Here is an 18,383-nt window from a genome sequence, read left to right as displayed (position 1 = left end):
AAAATATCAGGAAGGAACAAACAAAAATCTCCAACTGGGGCCAACAGACTCAAGCTAAACACCACCAAAACCAAATTACTTTGGTTTCATATCACCCAACAGTCAGTCCCCAACTCAATTTTACTTTCTGGAACTAACCTCAATGTAGAAAAAAACATCCAAACCTCAATGTACAAAAAAACATCCAAAGAACTTTGAGTCATTCTTCACTCAATGCTTTCTTATGCACCTCAAATATCCAACCTATCAAAGAAAACCTTCTGCAGCATGAAATGATTACAATTGATCAGACCCTTGTTTTACAAACATCACTTTGCCATCTTAGTTCAAATGCTCATCCTATCTCCACTTGACTACTGCAACTCATTATACACAGGTCTAAGCACCAAACAACTACACAAAATTACAGCTCATTTAGAACACAACAATCAGATTGATCTGCAGGATCAAGAAATTTGACACAGTTATGGATTATCACAAACTACTCTGGCTACCCATAACCTCCATATCTCTTTCAAATTATCTTGCATTTTAATTCACATATGTAACACCAATACACTGGAGACACTAATCCTTCTGTTCTCAGTGTTCCACTTCACATCTACCAGATTATCCAACACCTCCCCTCATGAAAAGGAACCAAGTACAAACATATTCAACTCTTCGTTCACCTATATCATCATCAAAACTTGGAACAATCTGCCACCAGGCACAAGAACACCATTACCCAAAATTCATAAGAAAACTGAAAATTTATTCACCAAAAACCGTTAGGATCTATCAGTCAATTAACTACCTTGAACTGTACATACTGATCAAACTGAACATCCTTTCATTAGCATTTCACCAATTCTGCATTGTAAAGCAGACTATACTGTATAACTTGTTCCTCACTACATAGTATGTAATTGTTAGCACCGGCAGAAAATGTCAAGGCTATTTATCTGCACTTTCTGCAGTTGATGTCTGTTCACTGTAAGTTCCCCATGAATTGTATGGGTTCTTAATTTTGTAAATCGCCTTGAACCCTTATAGGCACAGTGTGATCCACAAATTATAGATTATTAGATTATTTGCAATTACTACATCAAGTGGACAAGATTGACACTAGCAAATTAAAGGATGCTTTATCTGTGATTCTATCCCACCCTCATGTAAGTGAACCTATCCTGCCTGCTTTCAGTCAAGACTGTGTGCTGTGTGTGCACTGGTCCAGTACTGGAAGGCTAATTTAGTTACAGAATTGAGGTTGTGAGCCATCAGAAAGTTAAATTTCTGTATTAACTGTGAAGGGAAACCAAGCTCAGCAACAACTGACCTGGGGGAGGGGGGGAGAAAGCCAATCAATGCCAATGAAGGACAGGTGGAAACTGGATAGGGTTAGGAATGAAAAATGTGGGATGAGGGTGATGAAGGGAAAGAAGGATGCAAGTTTTCTGTGTAAGGAACTTGAAAAAGTCATGATTTTAAAGAGACATTCACAATCAATTACCTGGGAAAATTCCTTTAAAAAAAATGTCCTGACTCCACTCTTTGTTCCTTCCACTTGTGAAGCCTTTTTACTGACAAATCTTTATAGTTTTTTACACTTTGGACACAATGGCTGTTAAGTGTCACTCTCTGGGGTGGCCCACTCTTGGCAATGGAGATTTGCCCAGTTTTCCTGGTTCTCAGCTCACTTTTCTAATCACTAGCTAGTCTATTCAAAGCATTTGCTTGCACTTTCGCCTTCTCACTCACTGCTCCTACTGGGTTCATAGTGCCGACAATTCGGCGCAAGACAGAAGTGCGCGGGGAAAAAAGTAATTTTTAAAGAGCTCCGACGGGGGGTTTGGGGTGGCAACCCACTTTATTGGTTAGTGTTCGCGCTGCTGTTGGAGGGGGATTCGTGGGGTTGGAAATCTCCATTATAGCGAAAACGGAACTTTTTCTGATTTTTTTTTGGGAAAAGTTCCATTTTCTCTATAATGTGGGGGGTTTCACCCCCCACCCCCACCCCGCAACGGCAGCGCGAACACTAACCAATAAAGTGGGGGGGTTGCAACCCCAAACCCCCAGTCGGAGCTCTTTAAAAATTATTTTTCCCCCGAGCGCATCTGTCTTCCGCCGAATTGTATGCGCTGGATTGTCGGCGCGCTGGCGTCTGGCGCGCAATTATCCTGTCACCCTCCTACTGCACTCAAAAATAAGGTCCTGCATTTTTCCTGTGCTGTGCTACTTATGGAGAAATTAAATATTGGGGGGCGAGAGGAACCATAAAAAAAGATCTTGGTGTGGGAAGAGGAGGAGGTCACATGGAAAGAGCATAAGAAAAGAAGTAAATGGGGTCTATGGGATACATCCTATATAATAAAAAGCTAGCCGCGCATGCGCACTCAGACCTGCGTGATCTGTCTTCCCTGATCCGTTGGTTCGTGGCCAGAGTGCGTATGAGGGAAAGCACAGCACAGCCGGCGACTCCTCCCCCCTCCCGCCCTCACTCAATGCCCAAACCACCACCTCCTCCTTCTCGCCGGCTCACCCGCTTCACCCGCTTTTAAAAATAAAGAGAAGAGACTACGGACATACAGATCCAAGATGGCCGCGGATGCAAGCCGCTGAAGCAGGTCGCCGAACAGACGCTACAGCTGAAAGTTTCTGAGCTCTATTGAGCTGTTTTGTTTGGTTTTTCCTTGCCTTCTAAAATGCCGAAAAGGAAGGGGAAAGAGCACCGGTGGGGCCTCCCTGCGCTCCGGAACACCTACCTCCGGCAACATAGAAGCGCTGTTTCGGCGATTCCAGGGCACCATGATGACGTCGGGATTGCAGTTAGAGACGCCCCGTGGGAACGGAACGGAGGTGTCTCACCGAAGTCTTGAGACCACTCTGAGCCCCGACGTAAGACCTCCTCCCCTGCACCCCCATGCAACCAGCTCCCCAGGGGTCGAGAGCTCACCGGAAGTCGGGATGAGCTCTCCCCTAGAGGCTGCACGGAGCTGTGTTGAGGAAGCCGATTCAGGCTCACAGGTTTTGCAGGAGAGCCTGAATATGGTCGGGAGTGCTGTAACAACTGAAACTGGACCTACTCAAGCAGAGGGAAGTGGAGGAGAGCGGTCGAATGGTGAGCACAAACTTTTGATTACTCATTTACAAATTCCTACCATAGTTAAGCCCCAAGAAGTTACTTTAGATGCCTTGTGGGACCTGGTGGCAAATATGGCGAAAACAATTAATGTCCAACAAGTGCAAGTGGAGGGGAAAATGAAAGACCAAGAAAAAGAAATTACCTTAATAAAGCAAGATATTGCTGACTCAAATACATCTTTAGACAGTATCAAAAATGAATTAAAATCTTCCAAACAGCTTCAAGAGACTTTAATTAAGGACAATGTAAACTTAAGAAGGAAGATTGAAACATTTGAAAATTTTTCAAGAGGCAACAATATCAGATTGATTAATTTTCCACGAATTACAACAATTACTCCGCGAGAGATGTTAAAACGATACCTGACGGAAATATTAGAAGTTCCTGAGGGTTCATTACCTCCATTTACACAGGTGTACTACCTTCCCAAGAAAAATCAAATTCAGCAACAGGAAGATAGCCATGGACCAATAGATGTATCGGCATTACTGGAACCATCAGATAAAGAAATGGCTACTCCTGCAACATTAGTGGCAACTTTAGCTCTAACATTGGATAAGAATTGGATTTTGAGACTTTTCTTTAAAAATAAAGCAAAAGAATTTATGGGACTCAAAATACAAATGTTCCCAGATTTAGCCAGGGACACACAACGGCGAAGAAAAGAGTTTCTTATGTTAAAACCGGGAATTATAGCTCTTGGAGCAACTTTTTTCCTGCGATATCCATGTAAATGCGTTATACAATATAATTCCCAAAAATATGTTTTCTTTGAGCCTTACCAGTTGGCAACTTTCCTTTCTCTTTCTCGGCTAGAGAAGGAAAAGAATGGAGGAGTATAGAATATTTAAGATGTCCTTACCAGCTGACTTGCATTATTTTCTTTAATAATATTTCTTTGCTTTTTTCCGTTTATAATTACATTTTGGATCTTTTGTGGACTTGAGCTGATTTAAGTTAATTGGTATCCCTGAATTTATAATATTGTTGTGGTTTTATTTTCTTGACTTAAAGCTTTCTGTACAAGTAAATCTTGAATTGTATTTTGAAAATTGAATAAATAATAAAAAAAAGAAAAAGAAAAAGAAAAGCACTACACTGCGCTAACGCTGGCTTTGCTGTCTTCTGTCCACTGCGGCCCGCCCTCTCTGACTACTTCCTGTTTCCGCTAGGGTTGGCCGCAGTGGATAGAAGACGCCGAAGCCAACGGCTATAGTCGCCGATCTCTGTTCCTCGAGGGGGGGAGGGGTCTGGGAGGAAAGGGTTTGCGGCCACTCAGTGCCCCCACTAGATGAAACTTAGCCCTGAGAAAAGGTTGCTTTTGGCTGCCTTTTCTCTTTCAAACTTGTAAATGTATATTTACCTAGAACCCAATGAATCATTAATCCTGTTCTGGCTGTAGAACAGTGCACCCTGCCTAGATATTAAACATCAAAATCTATCCTTTGAAATCTGTCATCCAAGATATTTAATGGTTTCATGTATTACATGGTTTAATTTTATTATTTCTCCCAAACCAACAGAATGTTTGGATGCAGCTCTATTCAAGCTACCCCCTCCCCTGTCTCAATCAAAGGCACATATTGAATTCCATAAGCCATGCTCCACATGCTTTCGTCATTTGTTTAAAATTATGATATGTAACAAATTCATTTAATATTATTATTGGGACCATTTACTCACCAGGTTTTCTTTCTTGGAATAATTATTCTTTCTTCTGTATCTTGAGAAATTAAAACACAAAGCAACTGTATTTACTTACTCAAACACAGGAGCTCTTTTCTTTCCTTTTTTATGTCTAAAGAGAAGACTGATCAATAAAGGTCTAAACATGATGCGACAGCTTGGGCTAACAGACCACAAACCACATGCAGCTGCACCACAAAATTATGCTATTTCTGCTGTTACTGTTTGAGTATTACTAGTTTTAATGTATACAAGTGACCCAATCACAGTTGTTTTTTGATATGTAGATATGTCAAGCATGGCTAATATATGGTGACAAGGTTTTTTGTTTCTGACAATGTTCGGGGGCAAAATTTCTCCACAATTTAACAGGATTGAATCTGGCAAGACATAGTGTTCAAAAATGGACTACATCATACTGAGGGTTTCATGCATTTCTATGGGAATAGTTCCCACTTCTGCAGCTTAGAACCTATATATAGTGAAAGATAGCAGTTAGGGAATTGTTTCTTTCAAATTGTTTACTACACTCTATTTCACTTAAAAAAACAATTCCTTCTTGACAACTACCCCATTGCACCCCACCTCAACACTATACCCACTACAACCTTCCAATTGTCTTTTCTTCAAAGTAAAAAAATAAAACTTCACACATACAGTCAATGCAGCTATATCCATATAAATATCGAAAGAATTTCATAAGCCATGCTCTTTGTGTCTGCATCTGAATTAGTAAATACCTGGGCACAAAGAATGACACTGTGACAGAATTTGTCACAATCCCCGTCCCTGTGGATAACCATATCCATGTCATTCTTCAAGGAAAGAGGGAGGAATCAGAGTATGAATGGGGACAACCACTGACCCTCAATCCTTTTAAGTTGAAAAAGATTTAAAAATTAAGAAGTCAAAAATCATCTAACAAGGAATAAACAAACTCACCAAAAATATAACAGGATCAAATGTGAAAAAAACCACACTAAATAGACACGAGTTAAAAAATGGGCCAGATAAGACTGGAGATTCCACAGATTTAAGCTTCCCCAACAGCAGCCCAACATATTTCTATGGGAGAAGCAGCATCAACTCTCTAGCATAGAAACTTTGAAAGGATAAAGGGGAAGATTTTCTAAACTTTGCAGTAAAGTATGATGGGCCGCTGTCGTGATCATAAATACAACAATTTTCAAAAGACAAGTCATTCTCAAAAACCCATGCATGCAAATGAGGTTTGCGGAGGGTCACTATATTTGCATGTGACAAGTCGTTGGTGATAGCAATCGGTACAAGTGCAGAATACACCTGTACATTAAAAAAAAAACCAACCAAAAAAACCCATAAATTAAAGGACGCTCACTCCCTCCTGCTGCTGGCAATGCCCACCCCACCCACAACCCACTCCCTCCCTGATGCCAGCCTGCAAGAAGTCTAGGACCTGCGCCACTGAAGGAGATGAAGAATCCACCTGAACCCTCTCATACCAAGCTTGGAAACACTTCCAGGCTTTCGCATAGACCGAGACAGTGGATTTTTGCTTACTCTATAGGAGCGTAGTTATGACTGCAGATGAATAGCCCCTGGCAGTCAGTGCCACGCGATCAAGAGCCAAGCCAACAGACCAAAGCAGCCCAGATCTTGGAGCGCAATGGGGACCTGTGTGAGCAGCCACGGATGGCAGGAAAGCCGCAGACCACTCACTGTGCTCAACCGCACCAGGTCTGCATACCACGAATGTTTGAACCAGTCTGGGGGCCATTAGAAACACCCAGCCCACATAAGAAGCCACCCGGCGCAACAGACGTCCTACCATGGGCCAAGGGGGGGGGGGGGGGGGGAAAACATAGAGAAGCTCCACAGGAGGCCAATGCTTACCAGGGCATCCGACTCCTTGCTGCCGATCTCTCTGTGGTGGCTGAAGAACCTGTCCACCTTCCTGTTCCTGGCGGACGCCATCAGATCGAAGGTTGGACAGCCCCACTGCCGAACTACAGATTCAAATGCTCTCCTGGACAGGGACCATTCTCCCGGGTCCAGAGTCTGACGACTTAAGAAGTCTGCCTGCACACTGTCGACGCCCGCCACATAGGCCGCGGACAAGGCTACCAGATGCATTTCCCCCCAGGAAATTAGCATCCGAGCTTCCAGGCACAACAGAGGTGTCGCATTGAGAACACTCGGACCACTGGACGATGGAGACATCTCTGAAAGCGCAACAGGGCAAGTCTGATCGCCCTCAGATCCAGGCGATTTATCGACCATCTGCTCTCCAAAGCAGTCCACTGGCCCTGCGCCGGGGCAGACTTGCAAACTATCACCCCAGCCGGAAAGACTTGCTCTGTTGTCAGAGTCACAGAGTAACCCAATCCAAGACGAAGCCTTCTGTCCAGAGTCACTGGATTCAACCACCATAGCATGCTACTGCGATCTGCCATCATTCAAGGAAGTGGAACACTCAGAGGATCCCTCTGTGGATTCCATCGAGACAAGAGAGACTGCTGAAGAGGTCAAAGCCTCGCCCTGGCCCACGGAACCACATCTATGGTTGCCACCAAGAGACCCAGAACCTGCAGAGCTTGCCAGGCCCTAGAAGCCGGAACCGCTAACATGGTCTGAATGGAACTCCGTATCTTGAGCTTCCCGGGTTCTAGGCCGTGTGAAACCTGACTCCCAGGTACTCCAATTCCTGCGTCGGCTCGAGGTGATTCTTCTTCAGCAGCTATACCACTTGATGAACTGCTCTGTGGCCCTCCGTCAGTGAGGGGGCTCTGATCAGTCAGTCGTACAGGAATGGATGGACTAGGACACCCCACGACCCACTACCATCATGAATTTAGTGAAGGTTCTGGGTGCGGAGGCCCAACCGAAAGGTAGCGCTGCAAACTGAAAGTGCCATCCCAGCACGTGGAACCGTAGAAATCTCCTGTGCTCCCAAAAAATGGGGATGCGGAGGTATGCTTCCGTGAGATCCAGGGAAGACAAAAATTCTCCAGGTGCTACTGCCGCAACTACCGAGCGCACCGTTTCCCTCGAGAAATATGGAACTCACAGGAAAGCGTTCATTGTCTTTAGATCCAGAATAGGTCTCCAATCTTCTGAGCCTTTCTTTGGAATAATAAAGTATATCGAGTATCTCCCTGAGCCCAAGTCGTCCTCTGGAATTGGCTCTATTGCTGCCAGATCTAGCAGCCTGCGAACAGTAGCCTGCACGCGCCAGGCCCTCTCTGGCTGTCCAATGGGCGAAGCCAGGAAGACATCCAACGGTAAAACTCCAATCTGAGGCCTTCTCTAAGGACTTCTAGGACCCACCGGTCTAAAGTCACCCTCTGCCACTCTGTCAGAAAGACTGAAAGACGCTCCCAATCCTAAGGAGAGGTGCCATAGGCCTGACATCAGAACTGCTTTTTAGAGGGGGCAGGAGGACTTTTATTGGAAGATTGCTGTCGGGCCGGATCTACAAATTGGAGTCTGGATGAAGCTCTAAATCTTTGGCCCGAAGCCGGGGGCCCGGTGTTCCGGGAGGGCGCCTGTAGGGATGAAAATTTTGCCATCCCGATCCCCGGGCTAATTGAGGCTTAGAGCCTGGTAGAATCTTAGGCTTATGGTCCTGTACATTGGCCATGAGGTCAACCCGACCCTGACCAAACAAAAGCAGACACTAAAAGGGCAATCTGCTCATCACGGCTTTGGAAGAAGAATCACCAGACTATAGACCAGGGGTGCCCACACTTTTTGGGCTTGCGAGCTACTTTTTAAATGACCAAGTCAAAATGATCTACCAACAATAAAATAAAAAAAACCCACAAAGCACACTGTATGCATAGAAAATATTAATCATCATTCCTATTCCAGGGTTTTTCAAAGAGGTCAAAGCAGATGACTCTAAGCACTATCACCTCAGTAACAACCATACAAAAAATAGACAAATATACCCCCTCTCTTTTTACTAAACCACGATAGCAGTTTTTAGCGCAGGGAGCTGCGCTGAATGCCCAGCGCTGCTCTCGACACTCATAGGCTCCCTGCGCTAAAAACCTCTATTGCGGTTTAGTAAAAAGGGACCTTAGTGTAAAATATAGACAGCAGATATAAATTCAGACACATTTTGATCACTAAATTTAAAATAAAATCATTTTCCCTACCTTGTCTGGTGATTTCATGAGTCTCTGGTTGCACTTTCTTCTTCTGACTGTGCATACAATCTTTCTTCCCTTCTTTTAGCCTGTATGCTTCTTCTCCTCCAGACCTCATTCCTTCCCCCCCAACTTTTCCTTCCTCTTCCCTGCCCTTTCTTTCTCTCTGCCTCCCTTTCTTTTTTTTCTGTTTCTCTTCTTTCCTTCTTTTCTCCCTGCCCTCCCCCAAGCCACTGCCACTGCCATTACCATCGGGGACCAGGACCCAAACGCCACCAATAAACAGGCCCCAAGCTCTCCCTGCTTCGGCCAACCAGCATTCCTCTCCCCGACGTCAATTCTGCCGTCGGGAAGAGGAAGGCTGATCAGCCCAAGATCGTGATCAACCTATTGGGGGAAATGCTGCCGGGTCCTGCCTTCGCGGAAACAGAAAGTAGGCAGGACCCGGCAGGAAGAAGAACAAATGCTTCACTAACCTGTCTCCCGCATTAGCCCGTAGCGAACGCTTGCTTCAGGGCTCTCAACATGTGCGTGCAGGCTTCCCTTCTCCCCCCCCCCCCCGGACATAACTTCCGGTTTCGGAGGGAAGAGAAGAGAAGCCTGCATGCACACGTTAGAGCCCGGAGCATAAGTTCGCTAGGGGCTGAAAAATTTCCAAGCCGGTTTTTTTTTTGGGGGGGTTTTTAATGTTCAGCAGCGGCAGATGACAGCTGGGCGGACCGCCCAGCTAAAAGGCCCTAGGGGAGAACACTGGAGAGGAAGGCTGATCGGCCGGTAGATCAGGTGAACGGCAAACACGAGTGCGATCGACTCGAGTTGCCTTCCTGAGCTACTGGTCGATCGCGATCGACGCGTTGTGGCACCCCTGCTAATAGACGAATCCAAGGCATTCGTCTGGCTGACACTGAATAAGCTCCTAGCTTAGCAAAGACCTTCATCATGTCATAGAGGGCAGCCACCAAGTAATTCACCCCGGAGACTAAAAATCTATGTCCCAGAGGACTACATCCTCAGGATCATGGCAGAGCTTGGAGTGACACGCACAGGCGACAAAGGAGGTGGCAGCTGAAGCCTGCACCCCTGCCGCTGCAGAATCAAAAAGGCGCTTAAGGATGAAATCCACTCGCCTGTCCTGAACATCCTTCAGAACTACCCCTCCATCAGAGGGCAAGGAAATGCGCGCAAGGACCTACGCCACAGCCAAATCCACTTTTGGCATGGTCAAACGGTTGGAGAACATAAGGGGCCATGGGTATATCAAGCACACCATGGTCCTAGCGCATTTAAGGGGACCCTCCGGGGACTCCCAGAACATCTGAAAGGATCCTAGCCAAGTCTGGATTGTGTAGAAAGGAAGTGGACAGCGGACGCTGATCACTCATTATGGAACATTCCGCCTGTTCTGGTTGGTCTGACTTCAGGTTCAACTCTTGAAGAACTCAGAAATAATATCCGCCAGGCAGCTCATCTTAAACCGGGTCGTCCCTAAGATCGGGGGACCCACTCTCATTAGGATCACAAAGACCCATGAGATTAGCGACAGCTGCTGACACTGCCAATGACACCTGCGACAGCGATGGTCAAAGAATGAAGCAGAAGTGAAGGCGGGAACCACCCGCCTGATCTCCAGGCACCCTGAGAGAGAGAATAGAGACATGCTGGAATCCAGAGGACAGCAGATCCAATCTGCTGAACTGGATTCTGAATGGAAGAAAACAGGGCATGGGCTTTTTCAACCCTAAAAGCCTGCTACAACATATCTACAAAATCCGAGGGAAATAAGTCACCTAAGGCAAGGGCCACTCTGCGCTCATCTGTTTTAGAGTGCATAGATGATTTATGAGACAATTCCCCAGAGCTGCACTTGCGTTTCGCTGAAGTGCCTTCCGCACCCTATATAGGGACACCGGACGCACCTCTTGCGTCTCCGGTAAAAGTAGAGGCAAGGGGTGCCTCTCTGGAGGAGGGAAGCATGGGAACAGCGCACGCTTCTCCCCCTCAAGGTCCGTGGCACATGTGATACACGACTGCGAATCTGCTAGCCATCCGCTGCAATTAAGGCACGAATCCATGCCATCCAGTCCTGAAGAGGCCATCTGAGAAGTTTGGAGCGAAAACAAAGCTCCTAAACACAAAAAATATATTTTTGAAAGCTTTAAACCAAAATCCAAGATGGCCACCGCGGGTGCCGATTTTGCCCTAAAATAGCCTGGGAAAAACACAGGGAACCCGTAAAACGGTGATTCTGCGTTTTTATAGGTGGTGGTGGAGGGAATGCTGGGAAACCATCCAAAAACCACTTTTGAAGAACCCCCCCCCCCCCAAATCGCCAGACCAAACATGCATACAGTGTACTCACTGTGGCTGTGCTGCAATGAACAGAAATTGCAAGCAAACTAACAAGCAAGCATGATGATCTATTACCTCAGGAAGCTGGGAAAATTGGATTTCAAACCTTCTGACTGCCTCACCTGCCCAGTCACTCCAGTCAGAGACTACCCAGACCTCCAGAATAATTCAGGGTAAGGTACGGCAGGTCCGGTCCCGATTCCGGGCAGCCTCCAAGGAACCGCACCGCCTGCGATCTACTCCTTAGCAGACAAACCCGGGGTGAGCTAGCTCCCGATCCCGGAGCTCTGATTTGATGTGCAGGCTGTTCAGGAGGCTGTACTGTAGTGGCAGTGGCAAGGAACCCCCCCGAAACAGACAATTTTAGAATAGTCTGCAATCTCCTGCCGAAGGATGTCCCCGCAGGGTGAAACCACAGCACTAGGGCAAGACCTGTGCCAAATATCTAATTAATTTACTAGAATCTATAAAAATAAAACACCAGCATAAAAGATGAGCCCCTACAGCAAGGCTGTAGGAAATGAAACTGAGATTCCAGGGGAGTGTCACAGGAAATGACCATAGGATCAGGGGTTAAAACATTGTTTTGAGTTCCCTACAGATCAGGGCTGGAAAGGATTGACAACCCTATCATACCGTGCAGACTTCAGAGGAAATTGTGCAAGAATGTCTTTATATATATATCATAATATATAACAGCTATAATTAAGATTCACTTATAACAGGATCAAATATCCTAGATCCTAACATCTACGGTACACTAATCATCTTATCAAAATCAAGTCAATTTAACAATGTTATCCTAACTAGGAGAAAGTGTCAATTTTGTGATTTCTCAATATAAGACAGAAATACAAAATCCCCCTTTGCTTGTGATATCAAAGTGTTTTACACAACTTTGCTGTCACTAGCAAATTCCTAACAAAGGACATGCTTATGATTCTAAATAAGACCACTTCCTTGTAATATCTGAGGGAAAAGAAATCACAGATTCAAAAATTAACACAGCACATTCTTTAAATCATAGTAAAAGAGAATAATTCCAGGTTCAAGAGAACTTAACTTATGAATGTAACTAAATTACCTCCTGTTTCAACAGAAAGCTTTTGAAGCGCTGCACCATCAGAGGAATGCCTGTAGAAAAAGAAAATCAGTAAGTGCTAGGGGAAAAAAACAGATCACAGGGTAACATTTTTCCCCCCACACAAGGGCCAAAAGCTGTAGCAGCTGCTAGAACAAATAAAAAAAGAATCAGAAATACAAAAAGAAAAAGCAGCAAATTACGAATAAAAGTGCTCCCCATGGGTCCTATAACCTACTACTACTATACATCGTAACTTGTTTTTAAGATTATATTTTTCTGTTAATACTGTATAGTTGATTTTAATATATTTTCCGCTAGTATCAGCCTTATACTACACAGTTTCCACTTTTCTGTTGTTATATTTATGTTCTAATAGCGTTCCCAACTCTGGAATATGAGCAGATATTGTAATAATTCTACGAAATATGAAAATAAACTGTACGAAGCATTCTTCCTAGGGGACATAAAATGCTAGAAACCATGCCTGTAAGAGTATTGATCTTATCTTTCCACGAAAACGGCACCACTCTTCTACGCAAAAAAAAAAAAAAAGCATAGTTGTATGGAGTCCTACTAAGACCACAATTTAAGCGAGGTTTACGTATTGCTGTCATAGTATGCGCAAACCTAGCTTATTTGAACGAACTGTCCCCGCTAAAATGGTTCCGTCTCATGATCCTCTAGTTTACACGTTCAGGAGAAGAGGCCCACTCTCAGAGACATGTGGATGGCTATATATGCCCCGTGCACATTCATAACCGAACGTTCTTTCAAGGGTACCTCTCTCTCATCTGTTAACCGTCTCCACTGCAGCTTCCGCGAAAAAAAAATACACCTAAATCCAAGCGTGCCCCTGCCCCTAAGATGCACAGCAATACAACCCATTGTACCTGAACTCAGCCCATCTTCGCAGCATTCCATTGCAACGCAATGCCCGACCGCAGGTAGACACCACCGAAGCCGCCATGCTGTGCGAGGACCACGAGTTCCGCTTCCGGAGCAAAGAAAAAAAAAAATGGCCTGGCAGGATTGCCGTCATCGCACACACTTTTTTTTTTTTTTAATCTGTTCATTTTTTTATTCTGTTCTCTACGTTAACTATGGACTAGACGTCATATTATGTATTGTTCAATGGAAGTTGGTCACTGTTGTAAACAAGTTACAAATAATGCGCCTCCCGTTATTTACATACGTGTGATATAATCCATCAAGGCGAATTGGTCTTGTTGCACATGCTCAGTCCAACAGGGGCTGCTTGATTTGAGTAGTTTTTTATCTTTCCCCCAGGTTTTTAATTAATTTTTAAGATTGTAAAGCTGTAAACCCCTTTGGTATGTAAAAGCAGTATATCAAGTCTGAAGAAACTTGTAGCGTTCCCCTGCTATTGAGCTACGTCCCAAGCATTAATAGCTAGAGGGCTTGACCAAGGGATTGGGACTTATATACCACCTTATCCCCCCCCCCAAATATTTATTGAAATTTTAAATTAAAAATACAAAAGATTTATAAACATAATACAACCCCATTCAAAGTGGTTTATATACAGGTACTTCAAGCATTTTCCCTATCTGTCCCAAAGTTTTTTTAAATCTAGGATTCACACTATAACGACTGCAATTTTTATTTATGCACATTTATAAATTGCAGCTTTAATAATGTGCTCAATATGGTGCACATTAAGTTGTTCACTGCTCTCCATGTCATCCGTCCTATAGCCTAGCATCTGGCTATGGTTGGTAGGGCAACAAGAGAGCAACTAAAGCCCAGCCAGTCTGCAACTGCCCCATCTGCATCTTTGGCTCATCTCCCCATCCAAAGTAGTAGCCACTGAACTTTGAAAGAAATTATAAGCCTCTTTCTTCTGCTAGAAATTGTACAAATGTTAGCAGTCTGTTTCTATTCGCGCTGAAAGCCATTTCAGAAATTTTGCTTAGGGTTACCATTTGGCTCCAACAGAAGGAGGATGGATTAAGACAGGGGTGCCCACACTTTATGGGCTTGCGAGCTACTTTTAAAATGACTAAGTCAAAATGATCTACCAACAATAAAATAAAAAAAAAAAACACAAAGCACACTGAAAGGCAGAGAAAATGTTAATTATTCATATTCCGGGTTTTTTCAAAGAGGTCACGGCAGATGAATCTATACAATGTCACCTCAGTAACAAAATACAAAAATAGACAAATACACCCCTTCCCTTTCTACTAAACCACAATAGTAGGTTTTAGCACAGGGAGTTAAGCTGAATGCCTCGTGCTGCTCTCAATGCTCATAGGCTCCCTGCACTAAAAAACGCTATTGCGGTTTAATAAAAGGGAGCCATAGTGCAAAATATAGACAGCAGATATAAATTCTCAAAACCTATACATTTTGATCACTAAATTGAAAATAAAATCATTTTTCCTACCTTTGCTGATTGGTGATTTCATGAGTCTCTGGTTGCACTTTCTTCTTCTGACTGTGCATCCAATCTTTCTTCCTTTCTTTCAGCCTCCTGTATATTTCCTCTCCTCCAGACCTCATTCTCTCCCCCAACTTTTTCTTTCTGTCTCCCTGTTCCCCCTTCTTTCTGTCTCCCTGTCTGCCCCCTTTCTTTCTTTTTCTGTGCCCTCCCCCAAGCCACTCGGTTTGCTGCCACCGCCATCGGGGAACAGCCCCCAAGTCACCGCCGTCCCAAGCTTTCCCTGCAGAAGCGTCGCGCTGACCAGCATTCCGCTCCCTGACGTCAATTCTGACGTAGGAGAGGAAGTTCCGGGCCAACAAGGCATTTCTCCTCATTCCATCCAGCCTGAGCCCGATCTCTCCTTGATCCAGCATTTCCCTTTCTGTGTCTGTCAGAATTACCATTCCACCTATTTTCCAGCATCACCCTTCTTTGTGTCCATCTCACCTATATCCCTATCTCACCACTTTTTCAGAATCTTCATTTGTCTCTGTCCTTGTCTTTACCCCATGTTCACCATTTGCCCTTTCAATGTCTTTATCTCCCCCCCCCACACACACTTTTTCAGCATTACTTCTATGTCTCTATTCACCTCCTCTTCATGTCCCCTCTGTATCTCTATCCTTATTCAGCAGGTCCTGCTTACCCTTTCTCTTCTTTGTGTCACTATCTCCATTTTCAGCTTTCCCCCCTTTTCCTTTGTTACTGCACCCTGTAGCCAGAATCTTTCCACCCTCCCTCCACTCCGGCCCAGCCCAGTATGAAATATTTCCTTTTGTTTCCCTCCCCTCTCTCTCTCTTCTGCTCCCTCACCCACGAGTCCTGCATCTGGCCCTCTCCCTCTCCTGGCAAAACCCCCCTGCTCCGCGGCTCTCTTAAGCAACTCGTCAGCAGCGGTGATCAAGACAAGCTGCCGACATCGAGGCCTTCCCTCTATGAGTCCCGCCTTTGTGGAAAAAGGAAGTTGAAACAAGCGGGACTCGCAGAGGGTAGGCCCCGACGTCAGAAGCTTGTGTCGATCGCTGCTGCTGAGTTGCCGAAGAGAGCCGCGGAGCAGGGGGTGTGGCCGGAAGCAGGTAGAAGGAAGAGGGCTGCTGGAAGAGGTAGAAGTTGCGAGTATGACACCGACCCAGGCCAGGATGATTTCTTTTTCAGGCTGCTGCTGCTGCCGCCACCACGCCCCCCTCCCCCCAAATGACAAAAACAGCCTAATGCCCGGCGTCGGCGTCTTTGACGTCGGGGAGAGGAAGGCTGATAGGCCCGGTAGATCGGGACGGCAACACGAGTCTATCTCAGAGCCCGGGATGGGCTCTGGGATCGACTCAAGTTGCCTTCCTGAGCTACCGGTCGATCGCGATCGACGCGTTGGGCACCCCTGTATTAAGATATCCAGCTTTTACTTCCATTGAAAGCAATGGAAGTAAAACCCAGATGCTTCAATCTATCCTTACTTTCATAGCTTCATTGGATGTAAACCTGGAGCCATATGATAACCCTAACTTTTGCAGCACTTAATGAACAAAGTATCAGTCTATGAATGGTATGCAGATGTTTAATATCAGATACACTACTCCAGGCAACATTTTCAAATGGGCGTCTAGACGCAAGAAATCAAATTCTGACCTTTTTACCTTCTGATCAATTTTTGCTAACTGCACATAATTTATAGATTATTTTTTATAGTCTGCTTTTAACAAGGTGGATTACAATTGTACAAACAAACAAATATACAAACAGATATAAAAAATATTACATTATAAAAATCAATAACCATATTTCATCTTACAAAATAAATGGCACACTTCAACAATCTTTTAAATGTACTTAAGTCCTACTGCCTGATACATTGGAATATATTATTTTAGGTAATAAATAATGTAATTAAATATAAGTTATATAAGTCCAAATGGGAATACTGAGAACTGAAAATGTTTCCTTCTGCACATGGAATATGAGAAACCTCCTGTGATACCGGAAAAATGGGAATATGCAAGTAAGCCTCTGTCCAGATCCAGTGAGGATAGATATTCCCCTGGAGCTGTAGGGGTGAAACATCCTATAATCAGTGATGGCTAACCTTATGAGCCCGAGTGCCCAAACTGCCGCACCAAAACCAAAGAATTTCCTCAAAGTGCCAGCACGTCAATTAAACCTTAATAACAAGATTTTAGTATCTAAAAACTCTTTATAAAGTTGCCTGAACTATGTAACATCATTTTTAAAAGGTGGAATCTTTGTATTGTCAGAGAAATCAATTTGATACACAATCCTTTGGTTTTCATTTCAATTTATTGGCAATTTATAATGTTTTAATGATTTCATTCATGGGCCGAATACACACATACTTTTCTCTGTCGCCGCACTCTTTGACCAAAAAGATTTTGTAAGCCTGCAACCACGTCAAGGTAGACTCTTTCCGCAGCTCCCCTCCCTCCCCCTTACCTTTGTGGCCAAGTCAAAATGATCTACCAACAATAAAATTTTAAAAACACAAAGCACGCTGTACGCAGAGAAAAAGCACAGTTACTTACCGTAACAGGTGTTATCCAGGGACAGCAGGCAGATATTCTTGACTGATGGGTGACGGCACCGACGGAGCCCCGGTACGGACAATTTTAGAGTGATTGCACTCTAAGAACTTAGAAAGTTCTGGTAGGCCGCACCGCGCACGCGCGAGTGCCTTCCCGCCCGACAGAGGCGCGCGGTCCCCAGTTATGATAAGCCAGCTAAGAAGCCAACCCGGGGAGGAGGGAGGGACGCAAGAATATCTGCCTGCTGTCCCTGGATAACACCTGTTACGGTAAGTAACTGTGCTTTATCCCAGGACAAGCAGGCAGCTATTCTTGACTGATGGGTGACCTCCAAGCTAATAAAAGAGGGATGGAGGGAAGGTTGGCCATTAGGAAAACAAATTTTGCAAAACAGATTGGCCGAAGTGTCCATCCCGTCTGGAAAATGTGTCCAGACAATAATGAGATGTAAAAGTATGAACTGAGGACCAAGTGGCAGCTTTGCAGATTTCCTCAATGGGCGTGGATCGGAGGAAAGCTACAGATGCTGCCATAGCTCGGACTTTATGGGCTGTGACAGAACCTTCCAGTGTCAGTCCGGTCTGAGCATAACAGAATGAAATGCACGCTGCCAGCCAATTAGACAACGTACGTTTAGAAACAGGACGTCCCAATTTATTTGGATCAAAGGACAGAAAGAGTTGAGGGAATGATCTGTGAGGCTTAGTACGGTCTAAATAGTAAGCCAGAGCCCTCTTACAGTCCAAAGTATGTAAAGCCTGTTCACCAGAATGAGAGTGAGGTTTTGGAAAAAAGACAGGCAGAACAATGGATTGGTTGAGATGGAATTCAGAGACAACCTTCGGGAGAAACTTTGGATGAGTACGCAGAACCACCTTGTCATGATGAAAGACTGTAAAAGGTGGATCCGACACTAGTGCATGGAGCTCACTGACCCTCCTGGCAGAGGTAAGAGCAATAAGAAAAAGCACCTTCCAAGTGAGAAACTTGAAAGAAGCAGTAGCCAAGGGTTCAAATGGAGGCTTCATTAAAGCGG

The 18,383-nt window shown here is 44.7% G+C and overlaps 1 protein-coding gene across 3 annotated transcripts in view; it reads right to left on the bottom strand.

Moving 5' to 3' along the window:
- PTCD3 (pentatricopeptide repeat domain 3) overlaps positions 1-13,403 on the bottom strand; it is a 137,751-nt gene extending 124,348 nt beyond the window's left edge. Inside the window, exons 1-3 of one of the 3 annotated variants that reach the window (XM_033951891.1) lie at positions 13,264-13,403; positions 12,374-12,423; positions 4,808-4,841 (exon numbers count right to left, since the gene is read on the bottom strand). In XM_033951891.1, the coding sequence (XP_033807782.1) occupies positions 4,808-4,841; positions 12,374-12,423; positions 13,264-13,340 (161 nt within the window). In that variant the 5' untranslated portion in view covers positions 13,341-13,403. Of the gene's footprint in view, positions 1-4,807; positions 4,848-12,373; positions 12,424-13,263 lie in introns of all 3 variants that reach the window. The other 2 variants (XM_033951883.1, XM_033951902.1) reach the window with 2 other exon arrangements.
- Positions 13,404-18,383: the final 4,980 nt, after the last annotated feature.

The sequence above is a fragment of the Geotrypetes seraphini genome, chromosome 1 (genome assembly GCF_902459505.1).
Source record: "Geotrypetes seraphini chromosome 1, aGeoSer1.1, whole genome shotgun sequence".
In the NCBI taxonomy this organism is placed as follows: domain Eukaryota; kingdom Metazoa; phylum Chordata; class Amphibia; order Gymnophiona; family Dermophiidae; genus Geotrypetes; species Geotrypetes seraphini.
This window is presented reverse-complemented; position numbering and strand designations above follow the sequence as displayed.